The following is a 21,882-nucleotide window of genomic DNA, read 5'->3' on the forward strand; positions in this document are numbered from 1 at the left end:
TTTACTGTATTGCTTACATCAGACACAGTCCCTGTATGATATTTCCTTGTTTTGTCATCTGCATTGTACTGACCTGGATCGGATTCTTTTGAAACTAAAGTGTTGGTGTAATTTACGGGATTTTTTTTCCTCCCATCTTTATTTTAAGTGCTTTAGGACAATATGTTGATTGTTGAAAGCACTATATAAATTTGACAATTAGTAACATTTAACATTACATTGAAATACTGTAGAAAAACACAACGTTTTCTTTGTCAGCTCCCCATTGTCACCAGGATGATGTTTGTTTTGTGTGCCATTGACCATGGTCTGGTTCTGGGTCAGTTCATAGTAGGAGGTGTGACATATTTATTTGTCCTCAAAGGAACCTATATTCATGAAAATCTAAAATAATGTTGTACACAAATTTTGATTTGCAATTGCATTCATTGCTAATCAAAATTAATATTGATTGGCACAACCATATTTTTGCATAGCAATTTTTTATAAAGGGCCCATAAAAAAAATTATTTTTTTATCACCATATTCACAGCTCAAACTAATAATGGGGGGGGGGGGGGGCCTAAGTAACAATAGTGCCTCCAGGTGTAGACAAGGAATTTCTGTTTGTTTACCGCAAACTTTGAATGAAACATTTTTAATGTTCAGGTGTTTATTAACATACTTTAGGCAAATTTAGCCTAGAGGTGTAACAAGCCGCCCTTTTCCCAATTACCCGGATCTGCCCAATACAAAATTATTCCCTGGAAGTGCTGTCTCTAGATGTTATCTAATATGTATTTGGCCATTTAACATGACAGATAGCAGACTGTAAAATATCCATCTACATACCACAATTAAGAAACATTTATGGCTGTACAACAATTTTTCAATAATAACAATAATTCATTTATTGTACAGTGTTTTTTTTTTTACAATCTTGTGAAACTGTTAATTAAAACCAACATAAAATTCTAATACTAATTCAATGTCAAATAATCATCCACTGAAAATCCTAGCATTTTGTATTTGTAGCTTAAATATTATTAATCAATTTTATTTTTATTTTTTAAAATAATAGAATAATTCAATCTTTTCTAGCAAGAATTTACTGGAGAAATTTGAAAATCAATTGACATTTTGAGTAAAAAGCAATAAAATAAGCAAAGTACAGTAACTATAGCAACCAGTATTATAAATAACATGTTACATCGTCAACCTCATTTTGTTCTTTGTCTTCAAATAGTAATTTGTATTATAATACAGTATATTGAGCAAACTATTTAAATGAGCTTGTTTTTCCGACCAATATTGATTTTGCATCAGTGAGTTCAGCAGTGTTGTTGTTTGTAATACTGTTCACATACCACTATATCATTGTCAGTTTTCACATCAAGGATTCACTGATACTGTTTGTTGCTGTGAAGAAATGTCAACTAAAGCCTAGTTCACATTTTATTTATAGTTCAGTAATATTGTACAATAAAAAATATTTATAAACATTTTCTTGAAAAATGTTACAAAGATGGACCATTGTCATTTTGTTACTTTCAAATCCCAATAAAAAACAACTTGTAAATTTCTGAAAGAGAAATTTTTCTGATACAGGTTTGATATGATTTTAATACGATTGTCATTTTAAAAAAAGGTGCGTCCAGAGTAAATAAAATAAAACTTAGAGGAGAAAAAAAAGGATTTTTAAACAATTATTACAAGAAAACTAAATTACGTACAACATATAAAAAATAACATCAACAAAAGTAATACAGGATTTAAAAAGCAAAAAACTAATCATTTTCAATTCATTGTTGATTTCCCTTCTCTTCCATGCTCGTTTGGTGAAACCTTTACAAAATCTATCGAATGCAACTTCAATATTATTTATTATCAACATCACGGCATACATACAGTACTGTACATGTAGGTATTCAGAATACAAAATTATATTCCCACAAAACGTCTAGCAATAAAACAGCTCGCACTGTTTTTAAGACTTTGTTTTTGAAAACAAGTGTGTGATTTATTTCCACAGTCTATTTCTTTTTTTATTTCTTTGTTGATAATAAATCTTGAACTTTTTTAATTGCAAAGAAATATATGTTAATGTTTTATGCCATCTAACTCCAAAAGAAGTTAAACTTAAAATTCTATGAGGGCCTTCATTAATGTAAGATTGTGGTATTGATAAACTGCAAGCCATTGTACTATACAGTATACAGTAAATAGGAGTTTGTGACATGTTTAATGGAGGAATATTTTATTGGATGAAAAATTTACTCTATTTTCAATGTCTCCGCCTTATTAAAAATTGAGCAGTTATTTTTTAACTCATGACATACTCTCCCTCTTCCCATCTGAGCCGTGATGTAATACACTGTAGAGATAGATGCCAAGCATAGCTAGGTGAATCACTTCATAACACATATGACATGACACTGTGAAACTTAATCTGGTTGTTTGTGAAAACAGGAGCAGAAATGCTTATGATTTCATTGGTTGGATAGCAATTCATTCCCAGAACTAGAATGCTTAGAATATTCTAAATATGTCATCTTTATAATAATCTCTTCATAATATTAATGCATATAAGGTTTGTATTGTGCTATCAAAGGGAACAATGATTGACAAATAAGAAGTAATTCCGGATATACTTATTTTAATAGCAATGTGTCAAAACAATGCTTCTAAAAAAATAATATATCTCTCGTGGAATAACGATTAAAACATGATTTTTGTAGCCACGAAGCTGGAATGTTGGGAACGTTAGTGCCGCCGTGCGAAAAATTGTGTGCGTAATGAAGAAAAAATTGATTTTTTAGACATGATTAGAACTTTTTTTTTTGCAACATGCTATTTTTACTACGTAGAATGTTGACCCTTCACATTTAAAGTGCGGATAATGAAACCCTTTATAGTTAAGACTGCTTGGGGTAAGTAGTTAGGTCATAAGGGTTAAAAGTGTCCACACAACTTGAAAAACTCAATATTTTAAACTGATTGTTGACTAAATACTTTATGGAAAAACTCAGGAATCAATGTTGATTAAAATTAAGTGGAGAAACGGTACGTGTTACGCATACAGTAGGCTTCAGTAGGATTGTATGTTAAGCCAATTGCTAGTGCGCAACACTCACTGCTTACTACAGTTACATATTCACTAATGAAGAAAAAAAAATGTTTTTTATTCTTGATACAATCCACTTTTAATCTTAGAATTAACAACATGATGAACTATTCAAAATTAAAAGTTAATCAGGGCAAGTAAAAAAAAAAACATAGTAAAGTCTACTGAAGAAAAATTGACTTAAATAATGTTCATATATTTTCAACTATAGTATGTAAGTCATATATATAATTTCCTGAATGATCGTGAAATCAAAATAGTACTGGGTTTAGTCTATAGCGTTATTGTTCTGCTCCCGACACTAGTCATCCATTCTTGGAAGAACTGATGAAAAAAGTCTATCTGGTGATGACATGACTATACTTCAGCGTTAGTTTGATACGAGATTGAAATGTTTAAAATGTAAACCACTTTTATTCAATCAAACAAAAGGTAATCCATATCCAATCCAAACACATAAATTTGTTAAATTGTTTATTAGTGAGTATGTTTGATACCTGAAATACTATTTATGAAAATTCAATCCTAAAAATTAACAGATTAGTAATAGTAATAGTAGTAGGTGGTAAGGGAGAGGTTTGTTATTGATATGAGTTCAGACCGCTCACTGAGGCGTACATTTTTGTATTGAGTTTTGTTTGCATTTGAAATTGAATTTGATTCTGACATTATGAGGAATGCCATGTTGACTAAACATAGTGAAAGTAAAAATTGTAATGTTTTTTTTATGAAAATTATCCCATTGGGATCGTATACAAACAATAAATTAACAGAGTGTGATGCTTGCACAAAGTTTCTTCTGTCATGTTGTAAAATGCGATCCGATTAGACCTAGGCCACAGACTTTGTACTTGGAGGATGTGTTTGAGTTTGTTAGTTCTTAAAAAGATGAACCAAAAACACCTAATCAAATCCATAAAAAGGACTTACAGTATGTGTATGCTTACCTTATGTGTGTGCCTACCTTATGTGTGTGCTTACCTTATGTGTATGCTTACCTTATGTGTGTGCTTACCTTATGTGTGTGCCTACCTTATGTGTGTGCCTACCTTATGTGTGTGCCTACCTTATGTGTGTGCTTACCTTATGTGTGTGCTTACCTTATGTGTGTGCTTACCTTATGTGTGTGCTTACCTTATGTGTGTGCTTACCTTATGTGTGTGCTTACCTTATGTGTGTGCCTACCTTATGTGTGTGCCTACCTTATGTGTGTGCTTACCTTATGTGTGTGCTTACCTTATGTGTGTGCTTACCTTATGTGTGTGCTTACCTTATGTGTGTGCTTACCTTATGTGTGTGCTTACCTTATGTGTGTGCTTACCTTATGTGTGTGCTTACCTTATGTGTGTGCTTACCTTATGTGTGTGCTTACCTTATGTGTGTGCTTACCTTATGTGTGTGCTTACCTTATGTGTGTGCTTACCTTATGTCTGTGCTTACCTTATGTGTGTGCTTACCTTATGTGTGTGCTTACCTTATGTGTGTGCTTACCTTATGTGTGTGCTTACCTTATGTGTGTGCTTACCTTATGTGTGTGCTTACCTTATGTGTGTGCTTACCTTATGTGTGTGCCTACCTTATGTGTGTGCCTACCTTATGTGTGTGCCTACCTTATGTGTGTGCTTACCTTATGTGTGTGCTTACCTTATGTGTGTGCTTACCTTATGTGTGTGCTTACCTTATGTGTGTGCTTACCTTATGTGTGTGCTTACCTTATGTGTGTGCTTACCTTATGTGTGTGCTTACCTTATGTGTGTGCTTACCTTATGTGTGTGCTTACCTTATGTGTGTGCTTACCTTATGTGTGTGCTTACCTTATGTGTGTGCTTACCTTATGTGTGTGCTTACCTTATGTGTGTGCTTACCTTATGTGTGTGCTTACCTTATGTGTGTGCTTACCTTATGTGTGTGCTTACCTTATGTGTGTGCTTACCTTATGTGTGTGCTTACCTTATGTGTGTGCTTACCTTATGTGTGTGCTTACCTTATGTGTGTGCTTACCTTATGTGTGTGCTTACCTTATGTGTGTGCTTACCTTATGTGTGTGCTTACCTTATGTGTGTGCTTACCTTATGTGTGTGCTTACCTTATGTGTGTGCTTACCTTATGTGTGTGCTTACCTTATGTGTGTGCTTACCTTTTAAAATGTATCTAGAAGAATCAAATTAAATTCAGTCTATAGTCAAGAGTCATTGAAAGTGTCACAATTTGTCTGTTATATAAATTTAACAGAAATAAAACTAGCAATAACAAAATGAATATAGTGCCCTAGATGTAACTGTAATATTTAGAATTTCCAATATTTATGCTAATTTTTTACATTTCAAAGGTGAATGTTTTATGTAATTTAGGAGAGTACTTGCCTTTAATTTCTACGTGAAACGTTTCTATTAAAATCACTTAAAATAACTTTTGTTTCATAATTTATTTTATAAATTGTCGGTGAACACCCAAAATAAATGTAGGCGCAGAAGGCAACTAGTCATTTCAATGATGATACAGATTTAATATGAATTTACAAATTACATGCAAATCTCTTACATTTGAACTTTGGTTGAACCTGGATGTAGTAGCCTAAAGCAGATCTTCAGTACTATTTCATAATATAAATGGCAAGTCAATGGATAGGGGAGAAAAACTCACGATATTATCTATAGGCTGCAACATAGTTTATCCTATAATGGATTTCATTTCTCAAACTCGCTATAATGTAAGCTTGTAGGCTTAACGCAAGAAATGATTTGGTTAAATGAAACTTACAAGTTTGTGTTCATTTAATGGAATGAGGATGACATGATAGAAACTAGCATATAGTACTTTTTTGTAATTAAAAATAAACACACATGATCCAAGATGTTCAAACAAGTAATTGTTTAGGAATGTCAAAATGCATGACCTGCCTGTCCTTTGTCATCTCCATATGACATGCCTTTAATCATTTTATCTTCAAAAAATAAATACAATAATTGGATAAAAACAATAGTCAGATTAGATACCAAGTCAAGTCTTTTATTATATATTTAAAAAAAAAGGTCAAGTCTTTTAATTATATGTTCGCATTTAGGCACATCCATTTATGGTCGCCCACCCTAACCCCTAACCCTGTTTGCCCACCTTATACGAACCAATATCCAAATTAGATCAATGCACAAATGCAAATGAGCTCTACACCAATATGCAAATTAGCTTAATACACCAATATGCAAACTCTCTATTTGACTCTCGGACATCATTTTCTCCAGAGTAATGAAGAATTAATTTAAAAGATATTATGTGGTACATAACATTTAATTTATGTTATTTTTTAAAACATATGGAGAAAAATGACTTTTTAATTCCCAAATATTCACAACAAGTTTAAACAATATTCATTTGGTAAACTTTGCTTTTGGGATGCCAGATTTATAGGTCTGATTTATTAAGCAATCAGATCAATGGAAATTGCAAATAAAGCTTGTAAAAAAAGCATATGTTTTTTTTATAAGACAGTTTTAAAAAGACATTGTGTTCTAATTCTGTACTTATTTGCTCATCATCTACACACTGTGTGCAATCTTGTAGAATTTTCAAAACCTTTTTTTCCCCTTTTATGGCTTCAATATATTGTACAATATATTGTATGGTTTTTGTTGTAGATCGAAAACATTCCGATGAGTGAATGGAAAACAAATAACAAATAAAAATGTTCTTTCCGCTGTTAGCTTGCTGTTGTTGCAGTTTGCATTGTCTTTTTGGGCCTTGTTGTCTTCCTCAATGCCATGCATTAATATTTATTAGAACTTTGCCGCTGTATCAAACCATTTAAGTACAGTACAAATTTTAGTGAAACGTTCTATAAAAATGACTGATTCTTGAAATCCCACCCTGGAGCATTACAAATAGTAAACCTAAATTGGAAAAAATACATAAACACTATACAGTACAGTAAACAACATGATAATAGTAAACTAATCTTGAAACTAATATTTGGTTAAATAGAATTGATGATTATTGAAGTCTAAAGTACGCTGCTAGTATACAGTAGTGTCAATAAGCTGGCTGTTTGCATACAAATAGTCAAGATTAAAAGCGAATACTGTAGTTGTTATTTAGCTAAATTAAAAAACAATGTTAACTGCCTTGGTATAATGAGGATAACAAATTTGTAAACTGGCATCTGTGTAGCAACAGATTAAACGGCCTTAATCCTAAATTTGTACCATAAATTAGTAAGGAATCTTACCTTAATACATTAGTTTAAAATGTACACTGAGTAAAACTCTGTCTACACTATCAACCAAAGTTTGACACAAAAAGTGCGTGTGCCCAAATATGGTAATGTGCCCAGATATAGTAGTGATATAACATCATCATGTTCGTACAGTATGGGCACATCACATTTTTTTGTCATCAAGTTTTATTGTGTAGACAGAGCTTAAGGTGTCATCTTTTCTCCTTAATATGCCAGAGAAACATTAGTAGAGTTTGTTATATATAATAGATTTTTATTTATTTCACTTAAAACACATAAACCAATGGCGACAAGGCGGCAACATAGGCTATTTTGGAAAAAAGGGGTTTGGACACAATAGTTTGAACATAATATTAATTATATCTTTTCTGCCATAAATTATTGTTGTTTATTTTAACATAAAAATATCATCATAAAAATCATGTTACAGAAAGGGGAATGCCATATGTGTGTTTGACAGAAAGGGGAATGCCATGGGTGTTTGACAGAAAGGGGAATGCCATATGTGTGTTTGACAATAAGGGGAATGCCATTATGTGTGTTTGACAGAAAGGGGAATGCCATATGTGTGTTTGACAGAAAGGGGAATGCCAAATGTGTGTTTGACAGAAAGGGGAATGCCATATGTGTGTTTGACTGAAAGGGGATGCCATATGTGTGTTTGACTGAAAGAGGATGCCATGTGGGTTTCTCTTTGAGGGTCTCCCTCTCTTATCACAGCATTGACAATGTGAGAAATTGCAGCATTCTCCATGAACTATCAGTTTAACTGTGGCAAGTAATTTTACTGATAATTGTCATCCTTCAAATTCATGTCAGCAAGTTTAACTGAGGTAACAGTTCACATAATGTCTGCCATACACTGCTTGACCAATCAATCCTTATATTACTGTCAACTTTAATTAATACACAGGTTGATAAAATGTTCCATCAATCTGAAGATGGTGTATTATTTTTCACCAGTGGCAGATCCTGTAATGGCATAAATGTGTGACTTGCATTTTGGTAAATAAAGCATTATAATGCATAACGCATTGGGTCTAATACACATCCCCACATTGCAATGAGTGCTCAACAGCCTGGTCACCCAATGGCAAATTTAAATTATTAAGGGAAATAATTTTTATTATTTAATAATTACAATAGTTTAGCCATCTGACGTCCATAAAGCGCCTTACCTTATGTCTACCTTTTATTATTAGAACTACTGTTCTAATTTTAAGCTAGGCCATCCATAGCATATCAGTCAAAACTCTAGCAGCAGTGATCTTCCCTGTCACATGGTGGGATGTGATTTCACGTTCACCGTAATATACTATACAGATAGTTATATAAAAACCAGATGAAAACATTTTTGAAGTATACATTTAATAAAATATACTTATGTATTCATATCTTGAGTTTCTTCACTGACGACGTTAATTTTAGACGCTAAAGGAAGATACTTCAAGATATTTCATTTTCCCAGATTAATTACTTTTACGATCATTTAATATCGATTATCTTTTCATCATTTGAGAAGTATTCCGTAGAAAAAATTAAACATAATCCTGTTGAGCAGCAGTAGTAATTCAGTAAAGACATATGATAATAAGATGTAGTGAGCTGACTGCTGGCTATCATTATGCTGCCGTATGATACCATCGTCAGCATCCTTTTAATCGCTCTTTTTACTCAGGTAAACAATGTCATTAACACGCAAACTGTAATCCTTTAATACTTGTACTTGTATTATAATTATCTACAAGAGGCATACAATGTTGCCAGTTACACTTGCCCACAAATCAACAATTGTAATAAAATATTATGTTTGTCTTTCCTGAATTAATGTATTATCTATTAAGTCATTTTATATTTCATCATCTTCAAAAAAATCGGAATTTTGTTGTTTACAGATTTTATTGATTTTATAAATTAGTTTCAATTTCTTTGTTAATACTAGAATTTAGTGAATTGCACCATTTACAGATGATTAATTATTATTTCAATATTTAAAACCACTAGACCTATGTTTTTCCGACCTAATTTAGGGTCACACACTACATTATATGTAAAAATAAATACTATATGAATCTATTTCGATAATTTTTTCTGTCTTAAAACTGTTAAAAATGTGACAAATAGTCATTAAAATAATTTAAATGTGTTGCAACTTGTTAGCCCAAACACACGTCATTGTTTTTATATACATTGTTTTCTATCACAAACATGTTTGTGCCGTTATTTATACTATTTATAATGCAAAATGATTTTGGTATCAACAACCAGACAGTGGGAAAAACACTATCTAAAACACTATCTATGCCATTGAACAAAGATTCTAGAAATTATGCACGATTTACTGAATTTTACCGTTACGTAAATTTATAGGTTAAACCAACTAAACAAGACCTACAGTAAAATTTTAAAGGAATGCATTGGTATTTCTTTGTACAATGGAAAATAAGAATGTTATGCTTTAAGTTGTCAATAGTTAGCTTCTCATTTTAACACCTATATTTTTGATATTGTACTCCTATTTTTTATAGAAATAAAGATACCGATATATATATATTGATAAAGATAATATTTATGTTTAAATTATATCTTGTTGTTTGTAATTTTACCAGGTATCTATTAACAATCCAGCAATACAATGCTTCTTATGTGAATAACAATATAGCAGCATCAAATCAAGTGTAAACTGGCAGCCATCCACAGATGGGCACAACTCCTTCGTTGAATGCCTTTGTGGAATGTATGCAGATTTGTCTATTTGCTTTGCTTTCAAACTGTTTAGTAGCTTCACTTGATAGTGTACTGTAAGCAATCACACTAATTTAATTAAACAGATCAGTCGTTTTTAAAAACATGTGTATAGTAGGTATTCCCATGAAATACTCCAATATTATTAAACTCCAAGCGTTTTACAATTCTTGTTCGGCTTTCTCGTTTTTCCCTTTCTCCCACTTTTGTTGCTCGTTTCTTTGTAGGGTATATATTAGGTTGCCAAATGATGACTTGAAATTTAAAATGTCTGACATCGTATTAAAAAAAAGATCAACATAATTTTGAAAAGGCTCGTAGTTCAGCTCTATGCCTATAATATTAACACTAACAGATTTAAAATTATGAAAAAATAAATAGCATATCACTGGCCTTGTTCAATTCAGAACCACTAAACCACTACCAGCACCACTAAACCACTACCAGCACTACTAGTAATTAAACCCGGTCTTTTATGGTACCTGATTTTCATGATCTGTATAATCTGTATTCCCACTAGATATAAAAAAATACAAAACAATTATTAATAGGAAGTGAAAGAAGACGGTAAACAAGAAATATTTTTTACAAAAAATTACCTCGACAATAGTTTCAATTATTGTTCTTCCTTCATTAAATCTTTTTTTAATTAATCGGTAATAAATGCATAAAAAATAGAAATGTTTTGAGAGCCACACTCCCCTTAAATAAAAACAAAAAATAACTCTATTCCGTATGTAAAGATACATAATTTATCATTAAATTGTGGAGACAGCAAGAAATTATAAGGAGCTTTTGAAAAATGCTGTTCATTAAGAATTGCACTTGATGTTGTTTTAAACTATAAAGTGCTCATTTCTGTCTTTTTTCATGGATACTATTAAATCATATCAGAGGTGAAAACCTTGTCCTACTTATACAAGTAGCTGGAATAAACATGTAAATGTAAATCTTAATTTGAACTAGACAACCATGATCTAGATTCTCTTAATAGTCTGCATTCAAATCATTTCTTTTTGTAACCTTTTATACTAATGTTTTTCTGAATTAAATAGCAAATAAATTTCTTTGTAAATATTTTCTTTTTGTAACCCAAGTATAATGTTTTTCTGAATTAAATAGCAAATAAATGTTATTGTAAACATTATGTTCATGATGTACAAATAGTAGGTTTTTAGAATATCAGAATTACTATTTGTGTATGCGAATATTTGGTTTTAAGATGTGAAACGTTGTAAGGCTATGGCGTTATAGCGTATGAAATAGCAAGGTCAAATTTAAACTGTGTTTAGACACAGAGGTTATTGTTTCAATGGCGTGCGTCATTCAGGTTTCTTTTGCATATTTTTTTTTATCCTATTAAAAAAAATTGCTGGCCTAAAAAAATTTAGGATTTGCCAACTGTTTTTCTGAAATTTTGTGTGTTGCAAAATCTCTCTGAAAATCTTAAAATGGATCATTTCCCCCAGGTTCTTATATGAAGTAAGCATGTGTGAGAGCATGCAGAAGGCAAATCAGACCTGTAAAATCATACGCTGTACGCCTTACGCATTCCAATTCAATCTTACGTTCTTGCGCAAAAACCTGCAAAACTTACTCTAAAGTAAATTTTGGGTTTTCCCCTTTTTGTAATAATTTTTTTACTATTTTACAAGATCGACATGATTTTTTCCCAAGCCTATCGAACAACAACATAATAAATTATGGGATTGTCTAAATTATTCTTTAATAGGCATATATTCACGACTGTGGTTAACACAAAATGAAATTGAGATGATCCCTGAATTTGACTCAGCCAATTACATCATGGACTTGTTTGTTGTAGCTGCATGCTATATAAAGCTAGGGGAACTGGTAGACGCACAGTTAGGGGGAACTGGGAGACACACACCTAGGGGGCACTGGCAGACACACAACTAAGGGGAAACGACAGACACACAGCTAGTAGCCTGTATTATAGGGGAATTTCCTGTACAAGACCACCATTATTTATAGTTATCCGCACTTTTAGTTATTCTAAAGTTCCTTGTTATCATCATCATCTTGTTTTTGTATTCTTGCTAAAAAATGGCATGTCTTACAAAAGGTACGCACAGGCGCATTTAGAATAGCAAAATCAATTTCTAGTTAACTTTCTACTGTACAAGATTTATGACATTTTACGCGAAGATGTAAAAAAAAAACATGTTTTTTTCTCTTGAATTATTTTGTTTCCAGTATTTCCTAGTAGTAATTAAAAAAAAAAAAATTTAGATCAACATTTTGATAACCGACTGTTTCCATGGCAACGAGGGCTAAAAATTAAATGTAGATAGGCTTTTTATTGAAGTGCCTATTCATAGTAGAAATATCAATTTGAACACTTTTCATAAAAGTTTTCCTTTGTCTGTTCTCACAGTTTTTTCTGAATATGGAATTGGGATTAGGGTTTATTGTTGGTATATTGCCGCCTTCCATCCCATCAAATAATGTAATGTTCACATGAGTATTTCTTCTATTGTTAACAATAGCTATTTTCCTTGTAACCTTAATCCCATCTAAGTAATATTTTTTATATTATTTCTATTGCATATAAGCTTCAAAAGCTACATTCTCACTTCATCCTTAATAATATTGTGCTTCCCTAATTAATCATCCACTATTGCATGTCATTATTTAGCAATATTTTATTCTCATAAAACATCTGTTTTTTTCTCCCACAATATCTTAAAATGTTAATTACCTACAAAGTGTTTTTTTCCATTAATATCATCGTATTATTAGTTTTTTGGAAAAACAAATAAATAACATTTGAATTGATATATACAAAGATTTTGAGAATAACAAGAATATCACATTTGCTGCTGAAACAAACACATGCAGAGAGGAAATGAATATTCTTAATCTTTAATTTGTGTGTCAACTATCAAGCAGACATATTCTAATTTGATCAAACTATATTACTTCCTATCAATTACCTTATAATAATCAATTGAATTTGTAGTCAGAATCTGTTTATTATAAAACTAATTTTTTCCTATGACCTAATCTACTTAACAGGTAACCTAACTAGGTAACCTAGATAAGCTAATTTACTTTTTGTTTGATTTAACAGTAATAAACATTTATTTCGACTGATAAAAAGTATTACAGTATGTTTACATAGTATATATAGCATAGTATATATAGCATAGTATATATAGCATAGTATATATAGCCAGCAGAGTCATGTCAATAAGTATAATAGTACTTTGTCATGAGATGACCCTATAAACAAACAAGCATACATTTTTTGTAAATAAATAATAAATAAAACACAGACAAGACAAGTACAATACAATTACAGAGAAAATGTGCAAAAAATATCATATAAAGAAATATGATGTTTCTTAATGTTCTTACGGAAAAACAGGGGGAGAAATTCTATTTTTTATGTGGACGTCAATGTAGTTCCATAGACGTGGGCTAGAGACTGAAAGGAATGTGTGGGGAGGGAATGCAGGAGGACACTCCTAATCATGGACTACAATGATAATCACAGTTTCCTAGACAGCCAGCTTATAAAATCTACAAACACAGAATTCTCCTAAATGATAGGAAATCTAACTTACTAAAGGAATGTACAGTAGGTTTAAGGAAATACTTGAGGATAAATGTAATTGTAAGTTCTAGTGGTCAAAGCATCTAGCCTCTGTCAGGTTAAAATAATCAGTATTTACTGATGGTATATTGATCTTTATATTGGTTGCAGCACGCATACAAATAATTCCCATATCCTTTAAGTCTTATTTCTTACATCTGCTTTCTGTTTGGTCACGATTGGACTTTCTATTGGTTAGATAACATCTTATGGTAAGTCTAGAGAATGTTTACAATTTAATAATTGGGTGAGGCTTGCCCTCAAAACTTGTTGTTGATTCCATTAGAAATAGATGTAGAACTTGAGATTGAAGTACTGTAGCTTTGAAATAGTAAAATACTTGCAGTCCAAACCGAACTTTGATTTAAACTTCACAAGCAAGTTCTTAAATATACCACTTTGTGTTAAACTAAATGCAATAAAAAATAAACGATGTAATTTCCATCATTTAGTACGAAGATAGTGTAACAAGAGGCAGAGATATCAATTGTTTTACTATTAGTATAGTTAAAGTGTTAATATACATCTTATTTGTATGCATGTTTAGTTTAACCAATGTGGCTATGATAAAGAAGGCATTTGGGATGTTTTTACACAACTTTTTATAGAGGGCGCTTTTTTCCCCGAACCTTTTCATTTACACACTTTTTCATTTACGAACGCCTCTCTGACCAAGGTGTACATAAATAAGAAGGTCGACTTTATGTCCAAAATGGAATGCAACTAATTACATGCGGTAATTATATTTGTGGCTAATATACATAGCTTCCGATTATTTTTTTTTTCTACTTTAAGTCGTCGGTCAATACATTTCAATTTTAACTTTAGTTCAAGTCAGAAATCAATTATTTAAATGCTTTATTTGTTTGTCACTTCACGACCCATTTGAAAAATCGATGATTAGTAAACTGAACATTTTAGTAAAATACTGTAAAACCAAAATGTTTATTAATGTCATGCTTCGTCATAATGTTAGCATGCTGTGTGTGAATAACAACACACTAGTCACCACCAAACAAACATTGTTTGTCACTCTTGAAATAACATATCAATCACTCATATTTGTATTCTGACTGACTTCATGAAAGATGTCCAAATAATAAAGTGTTTTGTTAGGTTCCAGGAATGACCTACATAATGCTGTTAAAATCTATACCTAGAAATGTCTATAGACCCTTTATTGACATGTCTATAGACCCTTTATTGACTAGTTATGTGTCAGTAACCATTTATTCTGTATGTAATGATATTTCACAGTAAAGTGATGGCAAATTCCCAAAGTAAATGCAATGTATACTGGGAGTAGTATCATGCTTTGATCATGCTGAGAAAAATTGCATATGAAGTTGTTGTGTGGTGTACACTTACAAAATACACAGTGACCTTACAATACTTTGAAGAATAGTAAATGCTAGTGGGGTGATTTTGATTGAGTGAGAAAAATATTAACTAAATAGGTCAAGCAGAGGTCATTGTTCTCCTTTGACTTCTTTGGGTTTTGAAGGAGGATTCTGCTGGGTTTAACATTTTAATATTGTTTGTTTACTACATAAAAACTATTATAATGAATGTGCTGCTATCAGCATTAATTGTCAAATATAAAATATCAGAAATCTGCTTTAAATAACATTTTACACAGAAAGAAAAAACATACAAAAATATGTCAAAATAAAGAAGTAATATATGTGAAATAAAAAAAAATTTAATTTCTGTGTAAATTCATGGAAAGTCTGTTTTTCAGCAGCTTAGGGAAGCTCATTAATATTTATGATAAAATATTCACAAAGTTGAGTCGGCAGTAGATTCTAAACTTGCATGTTTTTTTTTATAGAAAATATAATTAATTTGGTCTACCTTGGTTATAGTTTTAGTATATAATAATTGTAAAACAAATGCTGAGATTAGAATGTCTGACAATGATAGTTTATGGTTGTGGTTACTGTTATTGTATGTGAAAGCTTCACCAAATATGCAAAGATTACAAATTCTGATATCTTAATTGTTGTTACAACACTTGCACCTTTAATTAAAACAACCACCAATGAAGGGTAAAGTCATTAAATTACCACAAATATAGACAACCTGTCCAAAATGCTGTTTTTATACCATAAAATAATGCCATAGGATCAATTAATAGTAGTGTTTATAATAATCAGCACAGTGTCAGTAGATCAATCTAAAATCTAGGAGTGCTAATTTACTGCTGTAAATCCCACCCACCTACCTACTTCGGTATTTCATTATATCTGTCATGAATTTTGGAGAAAAAAAAACTGTCTTGGAATCCTATCTGGGTTCGTACAATCTCGCCGCAATCAGACTGTAACCGTTTGAATTTTTCATAGATCCCGCCATTTTTTTTGTCGGAATCTGTTGGTATCCCACCCAACGGGATCCCGAAAACTTTAGAGCACACAGTTTTTGAAAACCAATCTTTACAATCAGATAATTATGAAATATTACAAGTCACCATACATGGTTGCTTTTTAAATAACAATATTATCAATTTTTTTTTTTTGTATTTCAGTTTGTCCGCCTGAGTGTAGAGATAATTGTTTTGATGAAAACACATGTTGTAGTGAGCTTTGCATCGCAGGTTGCTCTAAGCCATCGTCAGATCCATACCATTGCAACGCCTGTAGGTACTTCATATCTTATGGACAATGTGTCCGCAAATGTCCAAGATCATATTTAGTGGTAAGATTTTCCATTTTATCTTATAATTTACATAAAATTAAAATCAAAGGTTAGCGTTCTTATTGTGACGATGGTTTGCAGTAAATAAATTTATATTTTTAATATTTACCACCACTTTTTTGTACCACTCAAAGACACTTTCCCTACAAATATTTCTCATTTCAGGTTACAAACTGTATTTTATGTAAAAATGAATACTATAAATGTTTGTCTTTTCTGCACTACTGGCTGACGTGGATCCATGGAGGACCTAATCCGAGTTTTCTCAGTTTTAAACTTATTCATTTATAATTTTTTTTCGCGCCCACCACAAGATGTTTTTTCATCTTCCAGGGCGTCTGCCTTCAGACTCTGACCTTTCAACTCTGACCTTTCTATCATTTTGATATTGCTTTATATGTTATTATCTTTTGTGTCAGAGTATGCAAATAAATGTTATGTAAATAAATGTTATTAATTAATTATATTTTCTTACTAATTACTGTCTTTTCATTTTAGTGGCACAAACATAGGTGTGTTACCATGGATGATTGCATTACATATTTTGGATTCTGGTACAAGTCTACCAATGAGTGTGTTGATCGTTGTCCTAGTGGCTACACTGCCAACAATAAGAGCAAATGTGAACGATGTAAAATAGGAAACTGTGGAATAGATCCACGTAAGAAACATATTGAATATTAACTTTATACAGATATTGACTACTGCTAGAGGTGAAATATAAGATTTGACATCCCAGAAGGAATTATATTTTGCTCAAGGGATTATATATTTCACGAAGCGCAATCTGAGGCTGTAGATGTGCCGCTAAGCTTTTTGACGATTTCAGAGCTACATAGTGGAAGTTGCGCACGATTTTATGTATATCTATGACTGATCATAAGTTTATTTATTATTATAATTCATATCATGGGCCAACTTTCTATGGATTAAAAAAATGTCGCTTGATGTGGGTTTGAAATAAAATTGTAAAAATTATAATAATCGTTCAAATGTTTATTTTATAGATTGTAAAAGTAAGCAGCCAATCAAGTCGTTAGAAGATGCAGAAATATTCAAAGACTGTACCTTTATTGAAGGCTCACTAGAAATTGAAATTAAGAATTCAGGTAAAGAAACCTCTTATAATTAAATATTATCATTTATTTTTATTGGTAGAAATGATTTTGATGATTTCTATACGCCCTTTACAAGTCTGTAGTTTTCAGACAAAAATTGAAACGCCAGACTTGGTCCATTTGATTGTTGGGGATCTACCATCATTTAACTGGCCTAGAATGTTCTGAGTTCAATCATGTTTACTAAAATCATTTAAAGTTGTTTTTTCTTGCCTTTGTGTGCATTTTATTATCCTCAAGTCACCATGAAGAATGTGAGATGCATCTGTGTCCATTCATTTCATAACTGATACTATAATGTGTACTTACTATAGTGATGCCTGCCAGTGTAAACTTTCAATTTATTTGACTCATAAAATTGTATAGAGACATTTAGGAATTTAAAGTATTCAAGAAAAAGAAGAAACAGCATACAAAACTAAAATAAATAAATAATATTGTAATGAGTTAAATATGTGTTTGTTGTGGTATTTTTCGTTAAATTTATTTCTTATTTTGTTTTGTTCAAATTTAAATAACATATTTTTTTTTGCTCTTGATATAATTATGGGGTAATACTAGTAGGTGAGTGCTACAGAATGCTTGCCACACTGGTAAACCAAGTGCTCCTCTCTCTCAAAATCTGAGACGAGTAACATATCATTTTATTTATATGGCCTTATGGACATTATAGTATTAATATGATTGAATGCATACACAGAAAACAAACAAAAACTTTCTTACAATTAAAGATTTCTTTTCTAGTATTAATTTCTATTCAAAGGGGTGTATCTGTAAAGCTCTGTCTACACTATCAAACTTTATATGACAAAAAATGTGATGTGCCCATATATTGAAATGATTCTGTCATATATCACTACAATATTTGGGAATATTACTACTATAATTGGGCACATCACACTTTTTTTTGTCAAACTAGTTTGATAGTGTAGACAGAGCTTAAGAAATAATGTAAAGGAGTAAAATTGGTTAATGATTGCATAATGTACATACTACTGTGATTGAAACAAGGATGGTTTTTTCTCATTAATATTTACTTGCAGCTAACATTCGGAAAGGCCTGGAGGAGAGCCTTGGCAAAGTTGAAGTGGTGTCTGGTTTTGTTTCAGTCTCGCATTCATACCCACTTGTTACCCTGGACTTCTTGAAGAGTCTTCGAGAAATCCAGGCAAAGGAATTAAAAAACAAGTAAGTTTTCAATTTTGCCTAGCCATTTAGTCTTAGTTTTGTAGGTCTAGCTGGTAAACATTGTACATTAGCCTGGCGTTTTTTGGCAGAATCTGTTAATAAAAATCAGAAGAAGACCCGGTATTTTTGCTGTTGTTACCGTTCTTCCATTGTTTCTCTCGGGGCATCAAAGAGAAGACCCGGTATTTTTGCTGTTGTTATCGTTCTTCCATTGTTTCCCTCGGGGCATCACAGAGAAGACCCGGTATTTTTGCTGTTGTTATCGTTCTTCCATTGTTTCCCTCGGGGCATCACAGAGAAGACCCGGTATTTTTGCTGTTGTTATCGTTCTTCCATTGTTTCCCTCGGGGCATCACAGAGAAGACCCAGTATTTTTGCTGTTGTTATCGTTCTTCCATTGTTTCCCTTGGGGCATCACAGAGAAGACCAAGAATATCAATCTACACGCAATGCATGCTTGTATTTATGGAAAATTAGAATCAGAAAAAAAAAAATGATTATTTAATTTTACAAAAAAAAATAAGATAGAAAAAAATTTAGAGAAATTTTCTTTAAAATGCATAAAAACCAACTGTGTACACTAAACTTGATGTGATGTAATCTTATGTTTCTCTAAAATTTGCAAATTTGTTTCCATATTTGTTGTAGTAAATATGCATTCTACGTTTTGGAAAATCGTAACCTGGAGAAAATCTTCTCAAATGACAATCATGTGAACATCACCGTAGGCAACAACTCTAAACTGTCGTTTCATGAAAATCCTAAACTTTGCATCTCTGAGATTAAAAAGTTTCAGAAGCTAATTCAAGGAGCAGCACCACTAACCGACATTGATATCTCACCATCATCTAATGGACACCAAAAAGCATGTAAGTATATTATTTATATGTATATAACAGGATTTCAGCAATTAAAATGCGAAGCATCTTTGTATTACTGTGTGCGGCCGGGTATGTTCTAGCATTGACAACCATTAGACTGTGTATGTCACGTTCGGGAAACACACCTATTCGGGGCAAATTGTTGTGCCTAAATTTCGTTTAATCATCAATAATAAATTATAAGACTAAACCTAGATAATAAACATACTTTATTATCCCAACAACAGATCATTGCTGAAAAAATTTTATCCAAATTGTCATGATATTATAATGAACTTGAATATTTTATGGAAAACAAGATTGCTATATAAGGATCCTCATTAAGAAATAATTAGTAATGTACAGCTGTTTAGTTGGAAGAGGAAAGAGGACAGCAGAGTAACAGATTCTTACTTGTCCACAATAATCATTTAGCATTAAGAAATACCTAACCACATACAGTTCCAACAATTCAATTCAATTTATTCCGGATTTTACAAAACAAACAATAACACATACATCAAACATGCTAGATGTAAATTATTATTATTTTTCATTTACATATAATAGCATAGTGCTACATATAATAGCATAGTGCTACATATAATAGCATAGTGCTACATATAATAGCATAGTGCTACATATAATAGCATAGTGCTACATATAATAGCATAGTGCTACATATAATAGCATAGTGCTACATATAATAGCATAGTGCTACATATAATAGCATAGTGCTACATATAATAGCATAGTGCTACATATAATAGCATAGTACTACATATAATAGCATAGTGCTACATATAATAGCATAGTGCTACATATAATAGCATAGTGCTACATATAATAGCATAGTGCTACATATAATAGCATAGTGCTACATATAATAGCATAGTGCTACATATAATAGCATAGTGCTACATATAATAGCATAGTGCTACATATAATAGCATAGTGCTACATATAATAGCATAGTGCTACATATAATAGCATAGTGCTACATATAATAGCATAGTGCTACATATAATAGCATAGTGCTACATATAATAGCATAGTGCTACATATAATAGCATAGTGCTACATATAATAGCATAGTGCTACATATAATAGCATAGTGCTTTTATACTAAGTACTAACATCTAATTATAACAGTTCTAATTATTGTCTTTTCTGTTAGTTTTTACAATGGTTCATTTACTCTAGTCCTTGTAGTGTTAGATGTCTATTAATAGTTTGTTGTAATTAGTGTAGCATTCAGTTAATGCTGAATATGTTTCTACTCAAGATTCAAGATTATGAGTAGTTCACTTTTAAATTGATAACTGGAAAGAAAATATGAATCCAAAAGCAAATTACTGAAAATAATGACAATGCTATGGGTATCAGTGGCTGGAACTCAATGGAGATACAAAATAAAATAAGCACTGAAAAAATGACAATGCTGTGGGTATCAGTGGAAGGATCTCAATGGAGATACAAAATAAAATAAGCACTGAAAAAATGACAATGCTGTGGATATCAGTGGAAGGATCTCAGTGGAGATACAAAATAAAATAAGCACTGAAAAAATGACCATGCTGTGGATATCAGTGGAAGGATCTCAATGGAGATACAAAATAAAATAAGCACTGAAAAAATGACAATGCTGTGGGTATCAGTGGCTGGATCTCAATGGAGATACAAAAAAAAAGTGAAAGCTAAATCAAAACGATAAAGTAAAACAGTCAGACAACACTAGCCCTTCATCCTTGCAAGAAAAAAAAAGATATGATATATACATTTTATTTGACACTGTGACAGATGGTAAAATAAAGTATATAGATCAAATAAAAATGTCAAAAACTTTAAAATCTTTTTTAATAGGTAAGGTGAATATGTTGGATCTGGATTTTGATTTCATAGAATCCAATTATATCCACGTGATTTGGAAAAACAGGGATGACTGGACATGGGATGATCCTCGTACAGTGCTTGGCTATCAAGTCCTTTGGCGTGAAACGTAAGTATACATCAACTTTTTCTGTAGCATGTACAATTTTGGCCTATCAGATGTTTTTACATCGTTCATCATACCACTCTTATAATAGTTGGTCATTAATTATTAAGACTATTTCTAAATAAAGTGGTTTTTCTCATACTTATATTTTTTTCTTTTTATTAAATTTGTATTTTCAAATTTTTTTCCAGCCTCAATTATTATTATTTTGATTTTAAGGTGATATCAACCAGAGTGTTTTTATATAAACAAGGCCATATAGATGGCTGCAGTCGCGTGCTCATTAGTGTTTACCGACCGACCAACCTACCAACTGACCGAAATT

General features: G+C 31.6%; 1 protein-coding gene across 3 annotated transcripts in view; it reads left to right on the top strand.

The window, feature by feature from the left end:
• LOC140063195 (insulin-like peptide receptor) overlaps positions 1 to 21,882 on the top strand; it is a 45,278-nt gene that overhangs the window by 8,454 nt on the left and 14,942 nt on the right. For all 3 annotated transcript variants that reach the window (XM_072109681.1, XM_072109682.1, XM_072109683.1), the window contains exons 3-8: positions 16,226 to 16,395; positions 16,894 to 17,056; positions 17,403 to 17,504; positions 18,557 to 18,701; positions 19,350 to 19,570; positions 21,425 to 21,560. In XM_072109681.1, coding sequence (XP_071965782.1) covers positions 16,226 to 16,395; positions 16,894 to 17,056; positions 17,403 to 17,504; positions 18,557 to 18,701; positions 19,350 to 19,570; positions 21,425 to 21,560 — 937 coding nt within the window. The remainder of the gene's footprint in view (positions 1 to 16,225; positions 16,396 to 16,893; positions 17,057 to 17,402; positions 17,505 to 18,556; positions 18,702 to 19,349; positions 19,571 to 21,424; positions 21,561 to 21,882) is intronic.

Source organism: Antedon mediterranea, chromosome 11 (assembly GCF_964355755.1).
Source record: "Antedon mediterranea chromosome 11, ecAntMedi1.1, whole genome shotgun sequence".
Lineage (NCBI taxonomy): Eukaryota > Metazoa > Echinodermata > Crinoidea > Comatulida > Antedonidae > Antedon > Antedon mediterranea.